Raw genomic sequence first — 26,104 nt, forward strand, 5'->3', positions numbered from 1 at the left:
CAGTGCCAAATACTTAAGTGTTTAGACTTAAAAGACTATTTATTTTCAATTTTTTTTCTTCATTTTAACCTGTACTACAACATGCCCTAGATATTGTTTGAAAGTGTTTTGATTCTTTATTGTTAATTCGCACTTTACATTAGGGTTTCATTAGTTAACATTAGGTAATTCATTAGTTAACATAAACTGTAAATGAAAAAATTTTCTGAACATTCAATAATCTTAGGTATTCCAATATTTAATAACACGTTGTTAAAATCTAAAGTAGCAACTGTGTTATTTAATGAGCTAACATGAACTAAGACTTGTATTTGTATTTTTTAACAAGGATTAATAACTTCTATAGCAAATGTCGCTATTGCTCATTGTGAATGATAATGGTTAACTAATGAGGTCTTATTGTAAAGTGAAACCTATGGGTCTTTATAGTTCTTTTGCACTTTAATCTCTGTAACACTTTTAACTTTATATATTTTTCAGTATTGCTTTGTTGTATTTAAATGTTTAGTTATTTTTGTTATAAGAAAAATATTATTTACCTTTTATACTGTATTATGACCAAAATTTCAATACTGTGATAATACCGTATACCGAGATAAAAGCATCAGCAATTAATCGCAACATGAAAATCTGATACCGGCATATCCCTACCTGAGGCAGGGCTTCACCACCACTGGGCACCTTCCCAGGAAGGGAGGTGTAACCTGTGTAATGGTAGTGAGTGTGATGTTTCTTTTGGGCCAAGAGCATAAAAAGGGGGACTGTAAGAAACTATAATTTGCCCCAACCCAGACTCCACTCCACAACTGATGTTTGATATGCTTATTTCCCAAAAAGTCTTCATTATTAAAGAGAGGAAGAAAGTCAACAGTTATGTTGTTTCTAGAACCTTTGGGGATGATTACATCTTGAGCAAATGGTGACCAGTTATCCAGTTACACATTATCTCAGACAATTAGGTGCATTAACATATAGATCACAGCTGTTACGACAGGAGCAACTTTGTTGAACCCAAGGTACTACATGTACTTTGTAACTGCTATGCTGCAATAATTATCTTCATGGAGATCTTCAACGTCCTCATCTTTTTTTCTTACAGTGGTGTCAAACACAATTCCTGGAGGGCCTGCAGAGTTTCGATTTAACCCTAATTAAACACACCTGATCCAACTAATCAAGTCCTTCAGGCTTATTTGAAAACTACATGGTATGAGTGTTGGGTGAGGGATGGAACTCAACTCTGCAGTGCTCCAGCCCTCCAGGATTTGAGTTTGACACCCTTGCTTATAGATGCAACAATATTAATATTCTGGCCAGCATTATAATTGTAACGGTTACAGAGTTCTTGTTTTGTATCTCTTTCTTCCTGTTCACCTGTCCTGTTTAGTTCTGTTGCCCTGGTTTCCAATTAGTCCTGATTTTTTTCTATGGTTTCTTAGGATTTGCTCATTTATTAGTCTCTTCATTTCTACTCCCTGTTCTGTTCAGTCATGGCTGGTTATTTGCTTTACCATTGTGTGTGCTACGTTTGCTCCTGCCATTCTCCTGTGCATTCCTTGTGGATTTATAATTAAAAGACTGTTAACGCAACAAGTTCCAGTAAAATTATTTATTTTAAGAAAAAGCTTGAATTAAATCCGATGGCAAAACAGAAGTAGAATATATATTGATAGAGGGGATTAAAATTATCATACTCTAACTTTAGCATAACTTACAGCCAGTTTTTTCTTACTGACTGCTTTATACAATATGCCTGGCAAATGATCATTTACAGTATAAAGTATGTAACATTAGTTTTTTTAGAAGGCACAGACAAAAAAGCATCTGCCGTTAGTGTAAAGGAAGCCCTCAAGGAAGTAGGAAGCAGGAATTTCCTGGCTTTTACCTTACAGCTTTGGCACATTCCTCCAATGAAGAGTGGGTGCTCAAGGGAAACATTAAGGCTGCCACAGGAGATGCAGATGTCTGGAAGTGTTCAAAGTGAGAGAGATTTTAGCACAGGCTCTAACACTGACCGACAGCCTGTTATGAAACACATCTCAATCTGTATGTGTAACACATACCTTCAATGATTCTACATTTCTGACGAACTTCATATACAAGCCTCTCTGAAAAACAAAAGACAATAAAAAAATTATTAACATATTGTTTCAGACATTTGGCCCATTTTTAACTTGACATCACACTGAATGGAAATTCCAGTGGTTTACATTTAGATTACTTTGACAATTAAATTATTTAATATTAATTGTAGTGGTATTATATATTAAATATATTTAATGTCAGAAATAAGTGATGATGGACAGCTGAATAATTGAAAATCTTGAGTGCAAAATAAATTTTCAAGGCTCTGAGCCAATTATTCCAGTTGCCACGATGGCATTTGTTAATCTCAACAAATATTAGTTCATTATACTAGTTGACATTAGTTCAAAAGTGTCACCCGAAAACAATTACTAGGTTTGCTTGACCTATGTCTTTGTCCTTTTCTAGATATTTTGAATATCAGTTATCAGAAACTAATAAGAATTAAGTCAGTGGACCTAGCGCGATCACAAAACATAACATAATAAAAGCAGCCATTTGTTTGCATGCTTTGTTAAATATTTCAATCCAAAAGCATCAATGTTTTACTATAATAAGTGATACATTGATCATAATTAATTAATTTATCAGGATTGAAAATTAGTCAGACAGAAATAAAGCATTATGAACATAGCCTGCAATTCAGTCGTGTTTGTTTCTGTTTATTTGTAGCCACAGTAGCCTATTTACATCACATTTAGAAATAATAATTATTTCTGTATTTTTATAAAAGCTCCTGAACAAAAACCATTATTATATTTTATGACATAGGCTACGGGGCACTAAACTCTCGAGAAGAGGCATATGTTACTAAATAAATACACAAATGTGATAAAGAATAAGAAGCTGACATCTGATTTATTTAAGTGGTCGCATTTACCATGTTTACTATGGTAACGTTAAAGCCTAGCTAGCGTGCATAGTCTTTTGCATTGCTAATAAATATTTATACCTTGTATGGTGATTATAATCTACATCGGATCAAGTTATTTCAAACATTCGCTGCTGACTGAAAGTGAGTTTTGAGCTCATTTTTGAGCTTATTTAAAAAAAGTTTTTAATGCTAGTGTTATAGCTGTATGCTTTATGAAATGATCCGCAGTGCTGATGCTCTCCAGACGTGGAGAAACTCTGCCTTTGTTCATAACCACTCCTCTAGCCCCAGCTGGCCCGATTTGGCCCAAGGTTTTCGTTGGGCCAAAAAACCGAGGAAGCACCGACGAGGCACGATCAAGCACCGGAAATGACAGTGGAAACGCGACTGGCCCTGGCACGCAGTAGCACGCCCGCTTTTGGCCCAACAGTGGAAACACGGCTATTGATGGTACCAAAGCAGCAACAGTGCTGTGGTGAAATATATATATATATATATTATACTACTGAATACACACCAGTTTGGGGTCATAATTAAATTTATTTAAAGAAATGTATACTTTTAAAAGTAAAAGTAAAGACATTTATAATGTTAAAAAATGTTAAATTTTCAAAGAATCCAGAAAAGGTTTTTCACAGTTTCCACAAAAAATATTATGCAGCACATCTGTTTTCAGCATTGAAATCAATAAGAAATGTTTCTTCAGCACTAAATCACATATTAGAATGACATTGAAGAATGGAGTAACACCTGCTGAAAATTCAGCTTTAATAAACTGCATTTTACAATAATAATATAGAATAGAATAGTTTTTTTTTTTTTAATTGTAATAAAATTTCACATTATTACTGTTTTTGAACAGTACAAACTGTATACAGTAGTGTATATTATGTATAATAATAATTATATATTTTTTGTAGTGCTGGGCAATGATTATTTTTTTTAAATCGTGATCAATCACATCATTGTCTGCGATTAATCGCAATTAATAGCATTGTTAGGCACAAAAATAATAAAACATTCAAAAGTAGTGTATGGTGCACATTTTGCATTTAAAAGTAGGCCTACTGCTATATGAACAAAAGTGTAATAACATTTAGTTTGCAAACACTTACACAAATAAGGTGTTTTTTACAGCAGTCTTCCTTTATATTTATTATAGCCTAAATCTCAACTTATAAGATTAATGTAATTAAATTCAATATAAAACAAGCTATTTGTCACTGCCAGGACATTGACGTTTTTATAGAAAAATATTTTATATTTTGTTATAGAAAAAATAGTTATGAGTCCAGAGCCTCGATTCTAATATTATAACAGGCATCTTCTGAATAGAGACCTGCACAATAGAGGGACCCATCGCAGCAGAGTGCGGTGTGGGACAACACTTAATGTGTGGGTAGAGACTCGTGTGGGAGAATAATTAGGGTGTGCTCACACTAGGCAATCTTAACTGTGCCAGAGCGCATTTGACCCCCCATGCCTGGTTCGTTTGTCTAGTGTGATCGCTCCATTAGCTGTCCCTGGATCGGTTGCTAGAGGTGGGCAAAAGTGCGGTTCAGTTATATATAGATCCAGGTCCGTAGCTGGGGTTAGAGGGGCCCTGGTGCAGGTTGTACCAGTGGGCCCTGTTTGAAATTGTTTAATTTTTACTGTATGTTCATTCTATTTATTTATTTGTGCTATTTACACAATGTTTTTTTTTTAAGTTTGTAGGTGTCCAGATACAGAAACTGATAATATGATAATATTTACACAACTATCAATACTTTGTTGAACAGTTACCAAGCAAGCAATACTTAATTTTGTTCAGTCTGTGGTGTGAAAAGGTTGCATTAGCAATTAAAGAAAGAAACGCTTAAGCAAAACATGGTGAGGTATTTTTTATCAGTTTCACTGGTGGTCTACAGTATGAATAATTTTTGGGAATAATATGTCACAGATCGCTGTATTTTGCTATCCTCATTAACATAAATTACCTATAGTGTCCTGCACCCACTAGTAAAACAATATAAACAATTATATCTGATTTTTGGTTTGACTGTGGATAAATTCTTGTAGTAATTCAGTCAAGAGCAGTGATTTACTTTCATTTTCTTGGATTAACATTAACGACATTGACAGCAGAGCTAGTAAATTAGGCGTGGTTACTTTAAGAGACAATGCATCCATTATAATGAAACAAATCCGATTTATTTCTCAACTGTTTACTTTCACTTAAGACATAACCACAGTTTTTTTTTCGAACACACTTTCCAAGACGGGTATTTTAACATATTTTGTATGTATTTGTTGGTAAAAGAGCAAGAAGAGGCAGATTCAGTGTTGAAGCGCTTTGAGATGTGTCTCTGTGTGCGCCCTGAACACCAGAACACTGCGGTGCTGAATTTGGTTCTTTGACATCTTTTTCTGTTTGTTTAAATTGGGATTTGTATTTGTTCGTTCAGGTGCAGGAGGACGCAAACGTCCTGAAGCAGAGCTCGGTTCGGTGTTGCTGTCCGTGAGACGTGGCTCTCTCGTGCGCAGCGAACACAGTGTGTGAGTAGCCTACTCAGTTGAGCTTTCTCCCGTTTTGTGCTTGAATGCTTTAAACTCTTTTAAATGTTTAAATTGGCAAAGTTAAAAACGTGAAAATTATAAGCTTTCGTGACGGCCCCGCAGCAGTGGCGCGTCAACTGTCCTGAGCATCTTTAATGCTGGCCTCAGCCAGTCGGTTGAGATCCCCGGGCCCCCCCTTCAGCCGTGGGCCCCTATAATCGTCAGCACCTTTCACCCCACTAGCGATGGCCCTGTATAGATCAGTGAGTGTGAGCGCTAACCGCGCCGGGGGGCAGATCTTCTGATACTTGCTGCATGATTGCGTGAATATTTCTGAGCAGCAAAAGTGATAGATGTCTAAAGCAATATATTGTGAGAGGGACATGTGTTACGGTGTCCAAATACGACTCAAAATAATAAACCACAAACTTAACAAAATGATTCACTCCACTGTGTTGTGCGAGAGCGTCTCTGCTGTCTTTACGTGCTATCAGGAACTTCTTATTTCCAACTTATAAAATTATGATTATGAGCATGTTGCATTCTTTTCTGTTAAAAATAACAGTGGACAGTAGTTTGTGAATGTTGATGCTTAGCCTAAATAATTTGATCGGGAGCATCCCCTCCTGTGACCCATGATTTGTCTGTACCGTATTTTCCGTACTATAAGGCGCACTTAAAAGCCTTTAATTTTCTCAAAAAACGACAGTGTGCCTTATAATCCTGAGCGCCTTATATATGGATCAAGGCGCTCTGTCAAAATGTTGACATTCCCTTTAGCACAGCTCCATCTAGTGGATGCATAACGCAAACCCAGTCAAACGTTTGACTGCAGTATCTTCTATTCTATGCGCCTTATATTCCAGTTCGCCCTATATATAAAAACAGTTCTAAAATAGGCCATTCATTGAAGGTGCGCCTTATAATCCAGTGTGCCTTATAGTGCAGAAAACGCGGTATGTGTATTCAGAGCCAGTGAGCAACAGACTTTCATAATAATAAAAAAACTGCATTAAGGCGCAATAAAATAATTGTCAGCTTTAATCAATTAATGCGTTAACGCGATAATAACACATTAACTTGCCCAGCCCTATTTTTTCGTTATGAGATTTTTATTGCACCACTTTTTAATAGTTTTTTTTCTTTATTTTTTTTTATTATTATTATCGTTAAATATTAAACATGTCTGATAACTAAGGTGAAAAATAAAGCCATTTGTAACTACCAAACTGTTGCAAGTGGAGTGAAGCTCTTGGCTCTACATGTAACCCACAAAGAAGATGGTGCAAGTCTGCTCCAGTCTTCCTCTGTTTGATTGTTTAATAAAGCTCCCTGCTGATTTAACACCTCGTCTCTTTATTACTACTGTTAGGTTTTCCTGCCCTAAAGCACGGGAAGTAATTTTGAAATCTTTAGCATGTATTATAAAAACAGCAAATGGACAATATGAACTTGAAAGTGCCATTTTAAAGCTATGTTTAAACATGTGCCACAATTCAATACAAAACGTGTCTCTTAAAACTTGCAGGATTAGACAAGACCCCTGTCATAGATCCAGACACACCCTCCTGTGTTTACTCGGCTAGCAGAGTAGATGAGAGTGCTAATCCTGATTTAGCATGTGTGGGTGTGTGTTTACGAGCGAGAACTCTTCGAACTCGCTGACCTGGTTTGGTGAGAGTATCCGCTCACCTCGAGTCCGCTCGTCGATGATGTCTTTGACCTTGGGTTTCTCTGTGGCTGTGCTCTTGCGGGGCTTTTTAGCTGGTGGGGGCGTGTAGGCCGCCGCCTCTGGTTCCACCCACATCTCTGGATATACTTCCTTGTAGGGGATACGCTCCTCTGAAAAAGGCACAATGGTACGTACGTATACGTAAATTTAAACGTCCGGCGGTCAGGATTGTTTTGATTTAACCAGTAACAGAGATTTATTCCTGGTGGGCTGGCATGTGTATAGGCTTAATGGATAAACATCTATATCTGTACTCATAAGACAAAATTCTTAAAAATCTCTGAAACAAGGAACTGTGACCATCAGAAATCTCACCATATTGCACATATCTGGTTAACAACATACAAAAAAATTTAACCTTTCCCTTAGAGTCAGAATCAACTGAAGGCAGGCGTACACGGTGCGATTTTTGCTGTCGTAGGAGTTCACATGTGATTTTTTTCAATCGTTCGGAAATCGCGTATGCTCGTATGGTCGCGGCTCGTATCATTTGCGATGAATTAGGCGCGTTCGACTTGAAGCAGCGCTGCACAGAAGGATCACTGTATGACATCAAAGTACCGCGAGAGTGATTCGAATGCTTTGGATATGTGTGCTCTCTTATCGCTCTCGCGGTACTTTAATGTCATAGTGATCCTTCTGTGCGTGCAGCGGTACTTCAAGTTGAACGCGTCTATCAACTTCATTCATTCATTCAAACTATTATAGCATTGAGAAACCTGAACAACATGGAACAATTTCAGCCAAAAATGAAAAGTGATTAATAAAACATGATATTTTGAAGAATCTGCATGTGTGTATTTTCCTGTATCTGTATGATTGTCATCGTTTGACAGTTCATAGTAATCATGAATGGCACAAAAATGGTTTAATAAACATGGTCCATATAAATCGTTTGTGTTATTCAAAATGTTCTGAAACCATATGAGCTTTGCGGGAAAACCACACAGAAATTGAATTCATTAATAAATGAAAACTTCCCCTCCAGACCTGATTGTTGTGTCATGAAGTTGTGAACAAATTAGTTCAATTTTTGAGGCCAACACAGTGGTTCTTTGAGAGACAGTACATACAGTACATGCATGTATATCAATATGAAACAATAGCAGTCTTACCTTCAGGCGGCTCTAGACCTTTAGGTCCTGTGGGTGGAAATCCTGTCATGGCCCATTCAATCATCTTTTTGATTTGCATGTCTTCTAACTTGGAAGGGTCAGTGTCGTCACTCACCGTAACCATGAGGAAGTTTTTGCCTGATCTAGTGCCAGCTACCTGCAAAGCACGGCATTCAAAAATTTTCTTTAGAGAGATTTTTGCTGGTCTGAGATATTAATAGGAAATATAACAATAAACTAGAGAAAATTTGATTAGTTTAATCCTCGATCTGTACCACAAACAAATTCCTACCTGTAGCACCTCAAAAATGGCTTTCTTGTACATTGGTTGTTTATTGTAGGTTGGCTGGTGAAAGGCGTTGTGGAAGGAACTTAAAGGCAACAGTTTCTCAACACAGACCTACCAGGAAAAAAATGAAACAAAACATTTCCAACATGCTCCAGGTTACAATGCAATTAAATGATAACAGAATTTAAATTTTTGGGTGAACTATCGCTTTAACGTGCATTGTTTTCTGAACATTAAAATAATCCCCTTAAGAATCAATTTGTTTTACACCTTCTGCTACAATACAAACGTACCACAGAAAACTTGCAGTCACCGAACCACATGACCCATCTAGTTCCTTCAGCCGCCCGACTGCGTCCAGTTATTAACCAGGACACGATCCGTCCAGGCCACCAGGAGAATCCTCGTAACTTTCCCCAGACTAGCTCACCAATGCCGAAACCTCGGCCATCCTGCAATATACAAACAAAGGATGGATGATTTCATTCACATTACATAAATACAATAAAATCGGTACTGGCCATAACATAACCTGTGTTTTTGCATTATCTTTAATTATATTTATTTTTACTGTCTTGATTTTCAACCTGTATGATAACTCTATGGTGATTGCTATAAATGGGCAACCTTTAAACATGACAGTTGAACTGCAGTTGTTGTAGTGAACTGCTCTTCTGGTGTAACTAGATGGTTTTGAACTTTTTTCAAAAGTGATAAGGGTGAAATGTTTTCCTACACAAATGTTTCAATAAGTTCGAGTTGGTGATGTGGATTCACCAATATGATCAAAAGAAAGCTGCTTGGTTTTGAAGTGTCTTCTATGTGAGAGGTTCTTCGTCTCTACACAGTGGACATTTTTTGCACACAAAATTTTCCAGAAACTTTAATTTGAACACACCTTAAGGCAAAGAGCTGTACTACCATTGTTTCAATTTACTTTCAAAAGTCATATTAAACAAACTCTCTAGCAGAAAACAGGCCCCACTGCTTAAACCTAGCTTTCAAATCTGGTTAGCCAGATAATTTCCAGGATAACATGGCATAATACTGGGATTTCTCTGAGAATTATTGGCCTTTCAGTAAGCAGGTTCCAAAGTCAGTTATTTTGCCTTGATAATGAAATGAAATAAACTTTAAGCAGCCTTTGAACAACAGAAAATCCCACATTTATCCCAGAATTGATCAGGCTAACCAAATAAGCTTCAACTGCAGAACGAACCTCCCAAATCACAAAATATCTACAGCATTGTATACAATATTTCAAAACAATCAACTCCAAACCATCATGATGATGAGAAAGCTACTGGTACCTCGTACTCCAACTCTGTGTCAATGGACTTGGGTGAGGTCTTGTTTCTGTCCCCTATAGATACGGGCTCTGGGGTGGTGGCAACAGTTGGAGAGGCTGGATCTGTAGGCTGCTGCTGCTGTTGGAATGGTGGAGGTTGCTGTTGGGGAGAAGGCTCGGGTTTGAGGTTGGTCTGAGGTTGAGCTTGAGGCTGTGGTGGTTGCTGCTGCGTTGGCAGTGTTGGTGGAGAAATGAGTAGCGGGACGTTGATTATGGAGCTGTCTTTTTGAGGCTCTGACTCTACCTCGCCATGGTCCTCCATTGAGTTCATCACCAGTTTCGCCTTCTTCTCTGCCTGCAACGTAGGGAACAGCGGGACAGGAAGAGAAGGAGGTAAAGCACATGGAACAGCAGTGGCTTTCCTGAGAATAGCACAGTTCAGCGCTTGAGTAATGGTGACATCTCGGTTTGTTTATAGTACTTTAATCCCACGTGCCAACACAAATATCCCCATCCTTTTGATAAAGAACAAGTGCCCTCCTTTTGAGTGTGATAAGTGGCAGAAACTTGTGAAAACAGTACCCTTTTCATTGCAGTGAAAGCTGTGAGCAATTACTTCGTAACAATGAGAGCTCCCCCCATGGCTGAGATGGATGCGCGCTGGAGAGTTCAGCGAGTTTGTCCAACCTGACTCTAAGCTATTAGGTCAAAAACAGAAGACACGAGCCAAGCCATGACTTAAGCAGCTCACAGCAAATCCCCAACAGCTGCACCTCTCTCATCCTCTCGTTCTCTCTCACTCGCACGTGAATCTCTTTCACAGCTGTACTTTCTCTGCTGCTGGGGTCCAACTCCATCTCCAATTTCACTCTCACACACACGTAAACCTGGCAGAGTCACCTGTGTGTGTGTGTGTGTGTGTGTGTGTGTGCATGTGTGTGTTTGTGTGTGGAGAAAATGGTTGGAACCATCCCCAAAAAGCGCTCCCAAAGTTTCTCTTTAGGCTCACTCCCTCCATTACAGTGACTATACATTCATATAAGCCCACAGAGGGGGGAGAGAAGCTCTGGAGCCAAGAGCTCATGAGTGTGCATGAATAGACAGGATAAGTGTGGAGTAAAAACATGTGGCCTCAAATTAAGAAGCCCCACTGTAGTTTATAAATATCTATATAGCTTCACTGGCTGCTTCGATGAGCTGGGCCATATGTCCCAGGCTGTTTGTCCTTGACCGTGGTTAACTGTGGAAAGAATATTTAAGTTTAAGCATGCGGTTTTGTGCATATATGCCTATATTTATCTCTGCAGTACTGGGCAGTATGATGGTATATACCAGTGGTTCTCAATCAAGTCTTGGTAAACTTCCGAAAGGAGCTGCAAGATGTCTTAAAATAGTACATTTTTAATTTGTATAGCACTGTACATAATTCATGTTGTTTCAAAATGAGCAAGCAAAGAATGTTTTGTAACTTAGCAATATTTGTAAGGTTGAAGAATACTGTACTAAAAAAATAGCTATCAAGTGTACCATTCAGGTCCTTAAGTATAGAAGATGATCATAAGAAATTTTTCCAGGTGCAAATTGCATTTGAGTTGCAAGATTTATAGTTCTATGTCCAATGGATATAGGCTGTTAGTCAGAATTTATTAGCAGCAAATTGCTTTACTGTACCCACTCTTAAATTTTCTTAATTGAGGTATGTGGTATAAAGGAAACATTAAACTGCATCATTAAAGAGTTAGTTCAGCCAAAAATGAAAATCAAGCCATAAATTACTCACCCTGAAGTCATCCTAGGTGTATATTAATTTCTTCTTTCAGAAAAATTCAGTTGGAGTTATTTAAAAAATTGTCTTTGATCTTTCAAGGCATTTGATACAACTTAGCGGATGTTGCACTCCATCGGTACATGAGAAGTTTAATAAAAAGCCTAAAAAAGGAGGCTATCAGCTAGGCTGTCCTGAAGGAAGACCAGCAAAACTTCAGAAGAAATAATACAGAGCCTTGGGGGACTCCATACTGTACTTAACTGATACTTGTTAGATTTGATAGTTTCTTATTTTTTAAAACAAAGCAGTAGCAATTAGAGTGGCAGCAGTATTTTAAATGCTTTTAATAAAAAAAAAAATTGTTTTACCAAAGTTATTTTTTTACATGATTCAAAGAATACAAAGAAGTTACAAAGAAAGTCAAAAAATTCTACAGCCCAAAAATGTTTCCTTTTTTTCAATATTTGTTTTTGTGTTTTTTTTTACTTTAAAGGAACAATGTTTTCAAATTTAAAATCATTAAGTTCTATTAATTATTTAGATGTGATAAAGGGGGGACCTCAGAGTCACAAAAGTTGAGACCCACCATGAGATGTTCCTACACTGTTTATACCATATTCGACATATTCATGTGGCAACTAGTTTCACATAGGGCTGTGACGGTTGCCGTGACAACCGCGTCACCGCGATGGTCAGTTGGTACCGCGGTTGTCTACTGCCACCGGCGGTAGTACAGGTGACGTCACAAACTCTATAGCAAGCATAATACAAAGTTTTGTATATAAGTGCAATAACTGTAATAGTTGCAAATTTTAAGTCTATGGTAATTTACAAATTATGTCAAACACAGTGTTTCCTTTAGATCGGCAGATTTGAGCGCAGGAAAATACAGTTTGCATTAAGCAAATTAATTTAGTGTTGGGCGATGGATCTTGTTGGGAAAGCAAATACAACATCACCGATCTGGAGTCACCCATCAGCGTTTGCACAAGTTCTCGTGATCGCAAACGCTGGCTGGTCAAGTATGGTGAGGCTCTCTCCAAACTTGCCAAATACAAACGAGACAGTGATAAATAAAAGATGGTAACAAGAAATATGGCAACGATTCCTATTTCATAGAGAGCACGTGCAGATGAGGAGTTACTGAGCTTGCTTGGTGGTGGAAAAGTAAACCAGATGCAACACAACCGCGTTGCGACAGGTTTAGTCTGTCTAGTGTCTATACAGGACATATGAACTCTGTGCCAGTACTTCACAGACCCAAGTACTCCTCGCTGCAGACTGTAGCGCGGCGACGTCACGTATGTACGTCACATATGTACGTGACGTGTGTTTACCGCGCATGCGCAGTAACGTATATGTATTTACCGTAAATACGATTGTGCACCGTTCTGACTGTCATTAATGCGCATATCCAGGTTCATTCACTTCCGGATGTTCATAAGGTATGGTGGATATGAGATATTACTTTTGTTTTCTTAAAAATTTGCGTTTAAAATTGCTTTTAATTGTAATAATGCTTTGGTCATAATCATAGAGAGTGCCATTGCAAATGTGTGCGATTTCAAACACTTATGACATGTTTTATGATATAGTATTCGAATGCTGGTCTTTCAAAGTCTTATTTCGCCTAAAATGGACCATTAAAGATGTACTAAAATAGAGCAGAAATACTTTATTAATGTAAGTAATGCCATTGATGGTTGCATGCATTGCAAAAAAAATATCATATTTGTAATCTTTTTCATTAACATTATCAAAGATTAATAGATACTGTAACGCATGTATTGTTCATTGTTAGTTCATGTTAATTAATACATTAACTAGTGTTTACCAATGACACCTTATTGTAAAGTGTTACCTCTTAAATTTCCCTTCATATGTCTTAATATGACTTTTTGGGGACATTGTCAGTGAGAAGAAATTCAGAGAAGAGACTCACTTCATGTGGCTAGAGTACTGTAATTATCTGTTTTTCTTTCTCTGACAGACTGTATAGCCCTCAACTGTAAAATTTTCAAATTGACAAAAACTTCAAACTTTCAGGCCATGCTTTCTCAAGCCAAGCCAAGTTATTAAACGGATGCCAGCATATTAGGACAATAAAGCCCTCCCTCAAAACTGTTTGATTATTTCCTTCGTTTTTATTAAAATAAATGGTTTTCTGATGTGATTTGAAATTTGAAAAGGTAGGGGAAAAAAAGGCAGATTCGGACCGGATCGATTGCATCACATTGTGAACAACACACGTTTTACCATCTGCACTATTAGAGCCGACGACTGTACTTTATCTGTTGACTAGCTCAATAAGAAATTGATGCATAAATATAAATATATCCTGTATATAATATATATAAAATATATTACATGCATGCACAGTTTAAGTCAGCTTTAATCACCTTTTTTTAGTAATTCCATGAATTAACTGACCACGACGCTGCTTGCACATAGTTTATTTCGCAGTTTGATATGAAAGGATATGCACAAAGGAAGCGCGCACAAAGTGAAGTGGAGCGCGTCTGAAACGTCTCCTGTTCAGTTATTCTGCGACTGAATAAATTCACTTCTTGTCATGAGAAAAAGTGACAGAAGCAGCAGTTGTCAGTGGGTGGCCATCCCCGCCCCTACGTTAAATATTTTGAATACGTTAAACTGAAAAAAAATTATCGCCCTCGTTAACGAGCAAATTTTGACACTAATATATTTGTACATTAACATATACATATATATATAAATATATATATATATATATATATATATATATATATATATATATATATATATATATATATATATATATATATATATATATATATATATATATATATAAATTTCAACACCACGCCACCGGTGGTTGTTGGTCCATGACTACCGCGGTGGTAAAAAATCAGCCACCGTCACAGCCCTAGTTTCACACTGTTTTCATTGTTATGAATATTTTAAATTAATGCAGTTTTTTTTCTAAACTATTTTAAATCACTAGATTATTCAGTACTAGACATTACATCATGGTCTTTCAAAAAAAAAGTTTTTTTTTCTATCTAAAATAACTACATTATGGTGTCTACTGTTACCATGATGTACAATTACTTGTACCATATATAAGATTTTATGTCATACACCAGTGGCATAAGTTAACATTAATGTAATCTTAGTCCAATCATCTAAAGCCAAGCATACAAATAAGATTATATCAGAGTATACTTGAAATCTGAAACACTTATTTAAAAAAAAAAATATTATCTTGAGCTACCCACGGCTGATTTCATCTCACATGCTTGCGGCTCTGTTAACTCGAAATGTACACAATCTACATTCCACGCAACAAGCCGAACTCACCCTATGTGACTGATGAAGAGTAAAAATGCCTGATTTTGATATAAAACCCACACATAACTTCAGATTTGAAAAAAAACCTTAAGCTTTCAAAGCTATCATAGATACTACAGGACTGTCAAAACCGATCATAAATAATGACAAAGGCAGCCAATACTGCAGGCAACTATAGTGTATCAAAATGTACAGTGACAGGGAGAGAACAATGTAGACTCAAGAAGAGTTTGAAAGGGGTACTTATATATAAAAATGAAGAAATCAATATAACATTGACTGGCCAAAAACTGGGGGAGGAGAGGAAAGCATTGCGGCTATAAGTGGAGATTTGCTTCTGGACCTGTTTTTTTTCGCCCCCAGCTGTAAATGCCCCTCTTCAGGGGCCTCACTTTAGCGAGTCTGGCTCTTGGAATTGAGGGAGGGGGAGACGAGAAGGAAGGAAAGGGGGAAGGTTCCAGGAGTACAGTACTTTACAGTCTTTGTCAGCCACAAACACATGACCCAGCTCAGGAATAACTATATATCAGCAGTATGTCATGCACAACAGAGAGCTTAAAATAACCAGTGTTGTTGTGCATGAGTATGAATAAAACAACAACTAAGACTTAAGTCTTAGTTTATATAAAGTTTTGGGTGTATATGATAATACAAAGAAAAGTAGTTTGCTGTATGGCTGTCCAATTTATAGAGGAAGAAATATGAAATATTTGATAAAAAGCAAGTTAAAAATATAAAAAACACGGATCTTGAGATGTATTTTGAGAGAGTGGTTCTGAAACTAGTCCAAGTCTTACATTTCTAACTAACAAAGAATATCCTACAGCCACTGAAGTAATGAGATGTAAATCTCAGCATCAGCACTAAGAAAACTTACTTTTAAGCCACTATGGGACTAAAAATGTGGATGTACTGTAATGCAGTACTTTCATTTAAGTAAAAAAAGGCACATAAAATAATACAGAAGCTTAAAAAACTAAGTGATAAACTAACCTTTTTAGTTCAAGATCTTATACACAGTGCACATAAGTCCAATTCTGAAATTTAAGAAGGGTAACCTTGTGAGAAAGTGTTTTTTGTTTTTTTAAGTTGGTGTGATGTATTATAGTACAGCTCAGCCTTTGGAAGCATTACCTATATCTGAAAGGAAACACCCATAGCCTTAAGCTGCTCTCCACATTACAATGATCAACAAAGCCTCTTTTCCAAGAAAGCTCCTCTAGCAAATTCTTTTTTCCAACTTTATTGTAATTCTTTTTATTTATCATGATGATTTAAGTCATTTCCACAATCAGCTACTGCAAATTAATGCCTGTAGGCCTATTAATTTTGCATGGTCAGCCCTTTGAATGTGTAGCTGTTCATATGACATAGGCATGAAAGACAGTATTACTTATACGCCTTACAAATTTAACTATTTGGTTTCTGTGATAAACTGAAAATTAAAGTTGCTAACAGGGATCATTTAAATATGTCAACAAGCTAACATTAGAAAGCTGGCTAACAACACAGATGAGTTTTTTGAGCAAGTAAGAAAGTGGTAAGAAAGAAAGATTAGTTTGGGTTGAAAATTACAAACAAAACAGCATTGTGTCACACCGCATGCTATAGAGTTATAATATAGCTTCTTTGGGGAAGAAAGAATCATAATTAGGGATGCATCGATAGGATTTTTCGGGGTCGATACCGATTTTAAATTACACTTTCCAATTCCGATACCGATACTGATACCACTATTTGTCACTTCCTCTCTTATTTGAAATTTTAGCATAGATAGTTTTAAAATAGATAGTATTTTGATCATGGTTTAAATTACCAAAGTTCAAAAACTACTGCTTTAAATTAAACTAGCAGTTTTATTTCTGCATCATTAAATAATTTCTAATGAACATGGATTGGATCCATTTAACATTCAACAGGCCTACATAAATACAACAAAACAAAGATACATATTAAATAAACAATGCTTTTTAGGTAGGTTTAACAGTTTTCAACAGTTTTCAGGTACAGAAATAAAGTAAACAAATGTAAAATAACATATTAATCCTTTATTGTAACAGAAATGTAAGTTTAAATATGTAAGAGATCTCCTTTACTGAGGCTGGACTCTTATTTTGACTGGTTTTCTAGTCTACGGTGGTATATGGGTAATGAAAGCATGCAGTTCTTCAGATTTAAAGTTTGTCAGTTTATTAAGCATCCGCCGAAAAGGCATGAGATCTGTATATACTGTATTTGTTAACAGTTAGTTGTAATAAGTGTTTTGTGTAATTCGTTGTATGTTGATCATAATACAACTGAGAGAGAGTTTAATGTGCACTTCTCTTGCTGTGTTTTGTTTAGCTCTTATGGTGATTTTTTTGGAGTGAAAAGGGACGCAATAAACTTAATAAAACACTTATGAAAGTTACAAAAGTTATTTAGTCTGGAATAATGTGCGATCTTTTGTCTTTTGTTATTTGATTAGCATTAAAGTGCAGACAGCAGCGCTAGCATTATGCATCAGACATTATACAGCTCAGTGCCTTCATGCAGTTAATTAATACAACATGGGTTTGTTATATCTGCCTTTTTCCTTATATAGCCGATATGCCGATGGTTGAAAACTGAGGAAAAAATCGGCCGATAAATATTGGCGGCCAATACATTGGTGCATCCCTAATCATAATCAAATATAAATTTATATTTCTATTAAATTATAAAAAAAATACATTTATGTTATTTTGACTAAGAATATTAGACAAAAATTATAACATACAATTATTATAAATTTTAAGTGTAAATGTATTTAATTAAAAGGAATAGTTCTCCCCAAAATGAACATTTGCTGAAAATGTAGTCACCCTCAGGCCCTCCATGATGTAGATGAGTTTGTTTCATCACAACCAATTTGGAGAAAATTAGCATTATATCACTTGTTCACCAGTAGATCCTCTGCAGTGAATGGGTGGCAAAAGAATGAAGCTGTTATTATTCCAACAGCTAATAAAACAATATAATAATCCACAAGTACTCCAGCACATCATTAACATCTTGTGATGTGAAATAACTGTGTGTTTGTAAGAAACATTTATAACCGTAAGTTTTTACTGTTAACTTAAACCATTTAATTGTCCCTTCTGGACAAAATACCATTTCATAATCAATAAAAATGCTTCCTCCAGTAAAAAAAAAAATCCATAATCTGTTGTACTCTCAAATCAAAATCCACTGAGAGATTTCCTTGCAACCGTTTTGGGCTGTGTATACTCCTCTCCTGATTCAGATGACACGGATTCACTGGAGGAAGTATTATGGATTATATTTTTGCCAGAAGCAATGGAATGAAGTTTTGGTTTTTAAATTAAACATCTTAAACTGCCCCTATTATGCCATTTTTAAGGTTCCTAATATTGTTTTGGGAGTCTCCTACAATAGGACTACATGCATGTAGTCCTATTGTAGGACTACAATATATATATTTATATATATATATATATAAATTTTTTTTTTTTTTTTTTTTTTTTTTTTTTTTTTTTACTGCAATTTAAATGTTAAAAATCCAAGCTTGTTGAACACTGCTGACAAACAATCTGTCTGCAGCACACACACACAAATAAAAACTTTAAGGAACCATTTCCAAATAAATAACGTTTTATATATAATGTTTCCCTTAAACTTCTGAATTTCTGTTCTGAAACAGTCTGAATTTATTCAAACGCCAGCAGCACAGCAGGCAGGGGTTGAATGGCTATTGCTAGCGTGTGACAATCGCATTTATTTTGATGTGACTTTGTGAGAGGCCGAACAAAGTCTGTTCACTTTTTAGTCTCCCGAGTCCAGAGAATAGAGGATGCATTTAGTTTGTGATTGTGCTGGGTCCATTAAAGACTCAGCAATTAGTAGTGCAGCAGAGGTCAGGCATGCTAAATGAGTCTTAGTCTAAGTATCCTAATGTTAAAACTTTTTTAACTTACAGTTATTTTAGTCTAAAATCTTGTTATTTCCTTAAATCGTGAATTAATCGTCAAAAGCTGAAGTGCAAAAGTCTGCCTGTTTCAGTCTGTGCAGCCTTGACTCAGAGTATGAGCGAGTGCTGGCAATGCACTAATCACATGCGGTTCCTGGGTTCACTCGGTTCATTCATATTTGCATATCCTTAAAAAGACATGCACCACATTTCCGTTACAACACAAGCAACAACTGCTTACCGTTTTTATGCATTTACGGTACAGACCCAAATCTGACAGACTGAAAAAAGCATATCATCTTTGTTTTCAAGCTCAAAAGCACAACTTTCATTTTAAAACAAGTTTGAAAGCATTAGTTTGAGCTAAAACATGCTATGTCTCTACAACGCAACTGTATAAATAATCACAAAAAGCACACTGTCATATCACAGCACACTTAAAAACTAAGCATAAACTTTCAAACGTGAACAAAGCCAAAGATTTGCCCTCTGCACAACATCCTGCAGAGACAGTAAAACAGGAAATACATTCAGCTCTCTGCAATCCCCCTTTGATAACATATAGGCTAGAAAAAAAAACACTTTGAAGCAAACCATTTTGTCTTGTACTTGCAATGTTTTTAAGCCCAGTCCGGCACTCTGGTTTTAAAGAGATGTGTTTCCTTTAAGCTACCCGGGGCAGATGGTCCGTAACAAGTCTCCTGGAAATACCTGAAGTCAGCATATTCCTCTTCCAGCAAGTCTACTCAGACATGCACACTGTCCCCTGCGCTATCAACAACAAACATGTCAGCCGACCTACCCATACACGCCTGCACTCGGCACTTTAAATCCAATGTGTGAGTCGCTTTTTTTTTTTTTTTTACCCCACTCTTGGCTCACTAGAGACCGCTTCAAAAAAAAAAAAAAAGGGAAAAAAAAAAACAGAAAGCATGAACATTTCTTTGTCTGGGAATTCAGGGTCAGGTGGTTCCCAAAAGGAATTCTGGTTGGCTAGAGAGGACTTGCAGAATGTTGGCGGCTGTCCAGGAGGCTGTCTTGCAAGCAGCGCTGGAAATTCGCTGTAAACCTCATCTTCACCCTTATATCCATAGTACGGAGTTCATTTCCACTGCAGAGAGTGCAGCGAGGGGAGTGGGGGAGGAGTGAAGGGAACGGGATGGGGGTGGGAAAGAGGAATCTACTGTAGCGTTGGGTACTTCTTAAAAAAAAAAAGGAGACATGATCCCCCTCAATTACAGAAAGTAAAAGCAGGATGGGTTTTATACCCCCCTTAGGGCAAACCCTTCAACGCTAACAAAGCTCTGCTGAGTGTATGTGTCTCAGGCTTCGTAGCCAGAGGAAGGAAACATGTCAAGGCCCCCTTCAATAGGGTTTCCTGTTGCATTGTTTTGTCCGGTGCAGAGTGCATCCAGAAAACATGACTGCACAGACCATCAGAGAGCAAACAGAGAAATGACATGTTACGATCTGGGTTCTTCCACAATGTGCCTATTCAGAGAAAAAAAATTCCCAGGCTCCCAGTGGAGGATTCCTTCTCTCTGCGTGAAGAATGCGAAACGCCCATTTCTCTGGAATTTTACGATGTCCACTCACAAGACAACTGTGTGTCCGGCTAATTTGGCCATATTTCTGGGATCTCTGACACTTTTATGGCTCATCCCCAAACACAGTGTGGCGAGGGCCAGAGAAAAGAAGCTGGGGGCTGCGGGAGCTTGATGTCGACTGGTCGGCTCCCTTTAGTTACCGAGGGAAAAAAATGTTATGTAACATAGCAGTTCTCACCATGCAACACAGTACTGATTGGAGAACTGTCAACCTCCTGTACCTGCAATGATATTAGAGATTGGCCATAGTGGTGGATAATAAATGAGGGCTAAATGAATTATCTAAATCAGTGTTTCCCAAACTCTTTTGTATCCCATCGGTAAAGGCCTGTTCAAATTAAGGACATTAATGATAACTACTGTATTAAGCGTTATTAATTGTTCTAATTCTCTGAGAAAAGCATAAACCACTCCCCAACTATAACAATAACAACACATATGACCAATATCGATGAAATGACTTACAGCTGAATAATAAAAATACTGAGAGATAATCAGAAAACACCTTACTTTAAAAACCTCAAGCATTTAAATCATCAGATGCCAAAACTGCAGTGCATGATTATAGCCTGTTTGTGTGAACTATAGTTATCGTTCTTGTTGTGAACTGACCTTACCCCATAATTTGTCCCTTAACTCATATTAAACTGGAAAAATAACTCAAGGGAGGGACTATCTATTTGAAAGACCAATGACAGACAGGAGGAGCGTTCTGGAAACCTATTTTGGTGCCACTAGTGGAACAGAAATCTGACTGCATGTTCAAGTCAAGACACATCACAACAATTTCAGCCCTGCACGTTGATGTAACGTGTATAAAGATTCAACATGACACAGACTACTTAACCAAAAAAAAAAGTGAAATGATGACATAAACTGTAAATTGTCTTGCTGAAATGTCGCATTCTTGGTCTTGGATTATTCCAGATGTCTCCAATAATCAGCAAAGTACTTTAATAAGTATTATAATTAAACAGTACAAAGGCCAACTGGAGCTGTTCTTGGGGTGGTCCAAACGGGACAACCGAGCCGGACCCCATCCTTTAAGAGGGTGCCACACCCTCTCCTTGCACTTGGCCCCGTCTCATACTAGGAATGACCCTGGTACTAACCAGGAGCTACAATTTGTCTACACAAAAACGCTCTGTCAATCACAACTAGGTATACACCGATACCGAAAAAAGTTGATAAAATTTTCATTTAATGGATATTACAACTCTACTATTTTATATAAATTCTAAATAAACCATTATAAACTAAAGCAAAATACACCCAATAAGCATGCAAATATATACATAAGCAAAATAAATATTTATAATACTGATAAATAAACAACTCTAAGAATGGTTCATAACCAAACAGAAAAAAATAGAAACTGCCATTACCAATTTTAATGCCTCTGATTGTCTACTTCATTCATAACAAACATGCCTGTGCATAACAAAAAAAACAGTGGATTTTCAGTGTGAGAAGAAGCCAGCAAGACATCTCATGAAATAAATGGTACCTTCATGTGAGATCAAATGACTCATCAAATACACTTGGTTTTCGCGGAATTTATTCGGCACTCTTGCCCTGGCAAACGTTTCTGGCTGCTATCATAGAAATGCTCCCTATCGCTCTTCCTCTGGGACAGTGGTGAGCAGTGGTACTCACCTCCAACTTCCACTTGGCCAGCAACTCCTCCCTGGTCCTCTTGCTAATGTAATAAGGGTCACCGGCCTGGAAGGTTACTCTGGGCATGGGTCTTTGACGGAGGCTGACTTCCCAGCCCACTCCCCCACGAAGCCTCCCTCGAGCTCCCTGTTTAAAGGGACAAAACCAACAAAAAAAAAGGAAATGAAAAAAATTAACGACCGTTTCTCTCTCTGTTTTAGGGTGCTTATCTATCTGTGCGATCCTAAATGAAGGAAGGAAGTAAGTGGTTTGTCTGCGAACGATTTTGGAGCATTTTGCGAATGGGCTGGTGGGGGACTCTCAAACTAAGAGGGGGTTCGAGCAGCCTGACAAAACCCATCTGCCCATGGCTGGTGAAGAATAAGGACCCTTGTTTTTAAGCAGAGGACCAAGTGTATTTGATATTTCACCATTAGGGTACCATTTCTTTCATAATCATGTAGCTGGAAAAGCAGGTTCCACATTAACGTCATCTTCGTAGGAGATCTTGAGCAATTATTGGAAAAGTTAGAATTTCGACAAACAGAAACTAGCAAAACGTACACACATATATCACAGACAGGCACACAACAGGAAGACAGTTTTACCTCATTCTTTGCAGAGTCCCCACCCTCGTCCTCCTTGTGCTCCACGTCTAAAGGGAAACAGCCACAAGAACAAGCGATTACCTGAAATGTTTCTGATAGTCTGGATTTGTCAATGGAAATCTGTCTTCGTCAATCTGCAGTATAAGGCCTCAATGATATTTTAGCATCAACAGAAAAATTCATAAGGCTTTTATGCAGAAGAGCAAGCATAAAATAGCTTTGAGCCAAAATAAACTATTCTCAATTGTGTGCAGTTATTTACTTGTAAAAGAGTTTAAATAAAAAGCTAAGAAGCCAAAAGCAGCAGGAAGCTGGACCGTTTTAGCTCGAGGTCTTCGTGTTACTAAATTAAAGTCTTGGAGAACTTTAGAAACTGAGTATTAATGTCTATAATCTAAAGATCTATAATGCATATGTTACTGCCCATCATGATAATACTAGAGCCAGCTGTTCTATCTGTACTATAATTGTCTGAATTGAAAGCATAACATATGATTGGCTGAATAAAGAGGATAAGGTTAAAAAAGGCATTTGTGAATTAAAAGCTGTCAAAAGCTGTCAAAAACATCTACATGGTAACAAAAGTAAGAAGATTTGTGAATGTAAAAATCAACATGTACATAAAAAAACACCTAAAATGTTGTGAAAAAACCACGTCACATTTTTGAATAAGACACTACGTTTCAATATTTGTGAATGGCATTAGATTTCAATATTATTTAAATTATTTTGAGGCTATATTGGTTTCAAACTTGCAACAGCTTTTTTTTAATAACGTGTGCATGAAAGAATCCTAAATACCTAATTTTTCTAATCATTAAGTATAAATGATGAACAGGACATCTTCATATAAATAGATCTGTGAGATTTAGACCAGGCTTACAGCCAGACTGTCACGGCATAAATTAATAACGTCACTATATTGACATGAAGCCAAAAGAAGTAGACAGCACCCATTTTAATAACCCATAGCCTAAGGAAGATCTGTTTGAAGTCTATCAAAGCTCCATCACCCAGCCACATCACAACACTTGAGCGTTGAGAGGCCGCGGGGAAAACCTGAGCTTGTTTTCTTCACAAGAGCCATCAAAAGCCTGCCAGTGAAGTACCACACACACCCAGCCAAAACAAAAGGCCTTGACCCGCGAGTCCTCTTCACATTTACAGCATGTGCAAATCCTCTCTCGCTGCATCTTTCTGTCTCTTCCTCTTTTCACAGTCGTTCGACGGAAATAAGCAATCTGTCTGTACGGTGAGGAAGGGGTTCATTCCACCGAGACTGCCAAGGTCACTGGGTATCTGAGCGTGGTTGGCACACTGTGCCCATCAAGCCTCCAGCATGCCAGTTTAAGCACATGCCAGCCTGCATGTTTAGAGCGTCCATTTCCCCTTCACTGGACTGAAATCTATCCTGTGCCCTCGAGGTAGAGGTATAAAAATGACACAGGTGCGGCTGTACTTGCCCATCCTCTGTCAGTCAAAGCAAAAAATTTTTTTTTACTACACAGAGTTCATGATTCAATTAAATCTTTGGTGGGATTGAACTAATTATTGAAAAACAGTTTCTAGGTGCAATTATCTTTTAGCGATTAGTGTCAGGTTAATGAAGTCTGGCAAACAGAGGTAGTGACTTTAAGGCAGCTTTGTTGTTGGAATGGACTGAGCTCAGCAAAACACACTAATCAGGACCCAAGAGTTCCCTCTTTATACCTCTAAAACTGAATAACTGTATACAATCAATCGGTACTCTAGAACAGGAACACTAGGGGGATCCTTACAGGTGGAGTACTCTTTAAATGTGAGTTTGTTAAAGGCATAATTCACTCAAAACAACTGTCATCTTTCACTCAACCAGTTAAAATTGCATCTTTTATTTATTGCAAATAAGTTTCACTTGTAATTAGATATTAAAAGAGCTATAGCCAGTTAGAGCCTACAATTACAGTCACAGCCTCACTATTGCTTACAAAGAAATTTGATAATTATTACACCTCAGTGTCTACACTTTGCCACATTTACTGCTGGATAACTGTCTGCTATAAAGTTCACACTAGTGAGAGCCCAACAAAAGGCTTCATCAAGGGCACAGAGTGGCCACAAAGGTGGAGCTTGTGAACACCCTTTTGAAACCTAAAATGAGAACTGGCACACCATACGGGGCAGGCTACAAGTCCGCAAGTCTTTATCAAGTGCATAATTTGAGACAAATGTGGGGCGAATGAGTCATTTAAATGTCCAACGCCACCTAACCAAACTGGAAAACAGGTCTCATTACATCCGCTTATCGAAGAAAGTGTTAACAGCAGTATGAAATACTGAAAAGACCTTTAACATAATAACATAACATAAAAAAGAGCTTTAACATAATCGACTAATCTAGGTAGTTGTTGCTATTGTTGGCATTTATTCAAACAGCTGCATATTAAGCAGAGCACATACAAAACACTTGAACCGGAAGCAACAAGACCTGTTTAACAGAATACGGAACCCCATTTGCTGTTTACTTACTCAATCTCAGGCCATCCAAGATGTAGGTGATTATTTTTCCAGCAGAACAGTCAATTTTTAGCTGAAACCGTGGTCCTAGTCAATGCCTAACTGTCAATTTGTCAAAAAAGCATATCAGGCTACACAGAATATCTGTGGCTTCTGGCGATATATATTGAGGTCTATGCAAGAAAATAATCCTATGATACCATTGGTTTTGCCAACTCTTACAACGTTCCAGTTCCTCCAACACAACACTTAACTGAGGAAACTGGTAATGTGACATTCAGCCAAGTATGGTGACCCATACTCAGAATTTGTGCTCTGCATTTAACACATCCAAAGTGCACACACACAGCAGTGAACACACACACACACACACCGTGAACACACACCCAGCCATGGGCAGCCATTAATGCTGCAGCGCCCGGGGAGCAGTTGGGGGTTCGATGTCTTGCTCAAGGGCATCTCAGTCGTGGTATTGTCGGCCCGAGATTCCCACAGCCCACAGCCCTAGGGGTTAGGCCACGACTCCCCACAGAGCCACTGATACGAGCATCAAGGTGAGTTATTTAAGACTATTTTATTCACTTTACAAGACTCTTATTTTTGTTAAGGTTTTGTTCTGTTGTGTTTGTCTGTAGTTTATATCCTGTTTCCTCTGTTATCACTGTGTCTAGCTGGTTGTCATTATGTTCCCACCTATCCCTTGTTGTACTCCTTAGTGTATTGTGTATTTAATTCTTCATCACATTGTCAGTTTTTGTATAAACATATG

General features: G+C 37.5%; 1 protein-coding gene across 7 annotated transcripts in view; it reads right to left on the reverse strand.

The window, feature by feature from the left end:
- The window catches only part of LOC132111689 (DNA (cytosine-5)-methyltransferase 3A-like), a 63,541-nt gene that overhangs the window by 14,705 nt on the left and 22,732 nt on the right, over positions 1–26,104 (reverse strand). For 3 of the 7 annotated variants that reach the window (XM_059519231.1, XM_059519230.1, XM_059519229.1), the window contains exons 5-13: positions 22,840–22,886; positions 22,232–22,378; positions 9,944–10,276; positions 8,927–9,085; positions 8,637–8,744; positions 8,345–8,501; positions 7,190–7,339; positions 2,064–2,108; positions 1,886–1,965 (exon numbers count right to left, since the gene is read on the reverse strand). In XM_059519231.1, the coding sequence (XP_059375214.1) occupies positions 1,886–1,965; positions 2,064–2,108; positions 7,190–7,339; positions 8,345–8,501; positions 8,637–8,744; positions 8,927–9,085; positions 9,944–10,276; positions 22,232–22,378; positions 22,840–22,886 (1,226 nt within the window). Of the gene's footprint in view, positions 1–1,885; positions 1,966–2,063; positions 2,109–7,189; positions 7,340–8,344; positions 8,502–8,636; positions 8,745–8,926; positions 9,086–9,943; positions 10,277–19,562; positions 19,842–22,231; positions 22,379–22,839; positions 22,887–26,104 lie in introns of those variants that run through there. The other 4 variants (XM_059519232.1, XM_059519235.1, XM_059519234.1 and 1 more) reach the window with 4 other exon arrangements.

The sequence above is a fragment of the Carassius carassius genome, chromosome 31 (genome assembly GCF_963082965.1).
Source record: "Carassius carassius chromosome 31, fCarCar2.1, whole genome shotgun sequence".
Classification (NCBI taxonomy): domain Eukaryota; kingdom Metazoa; phylum Chordata; class Actinopteri; order Cypriniformes; family Cyprinidae; genus Carassius; species Carassius carassius.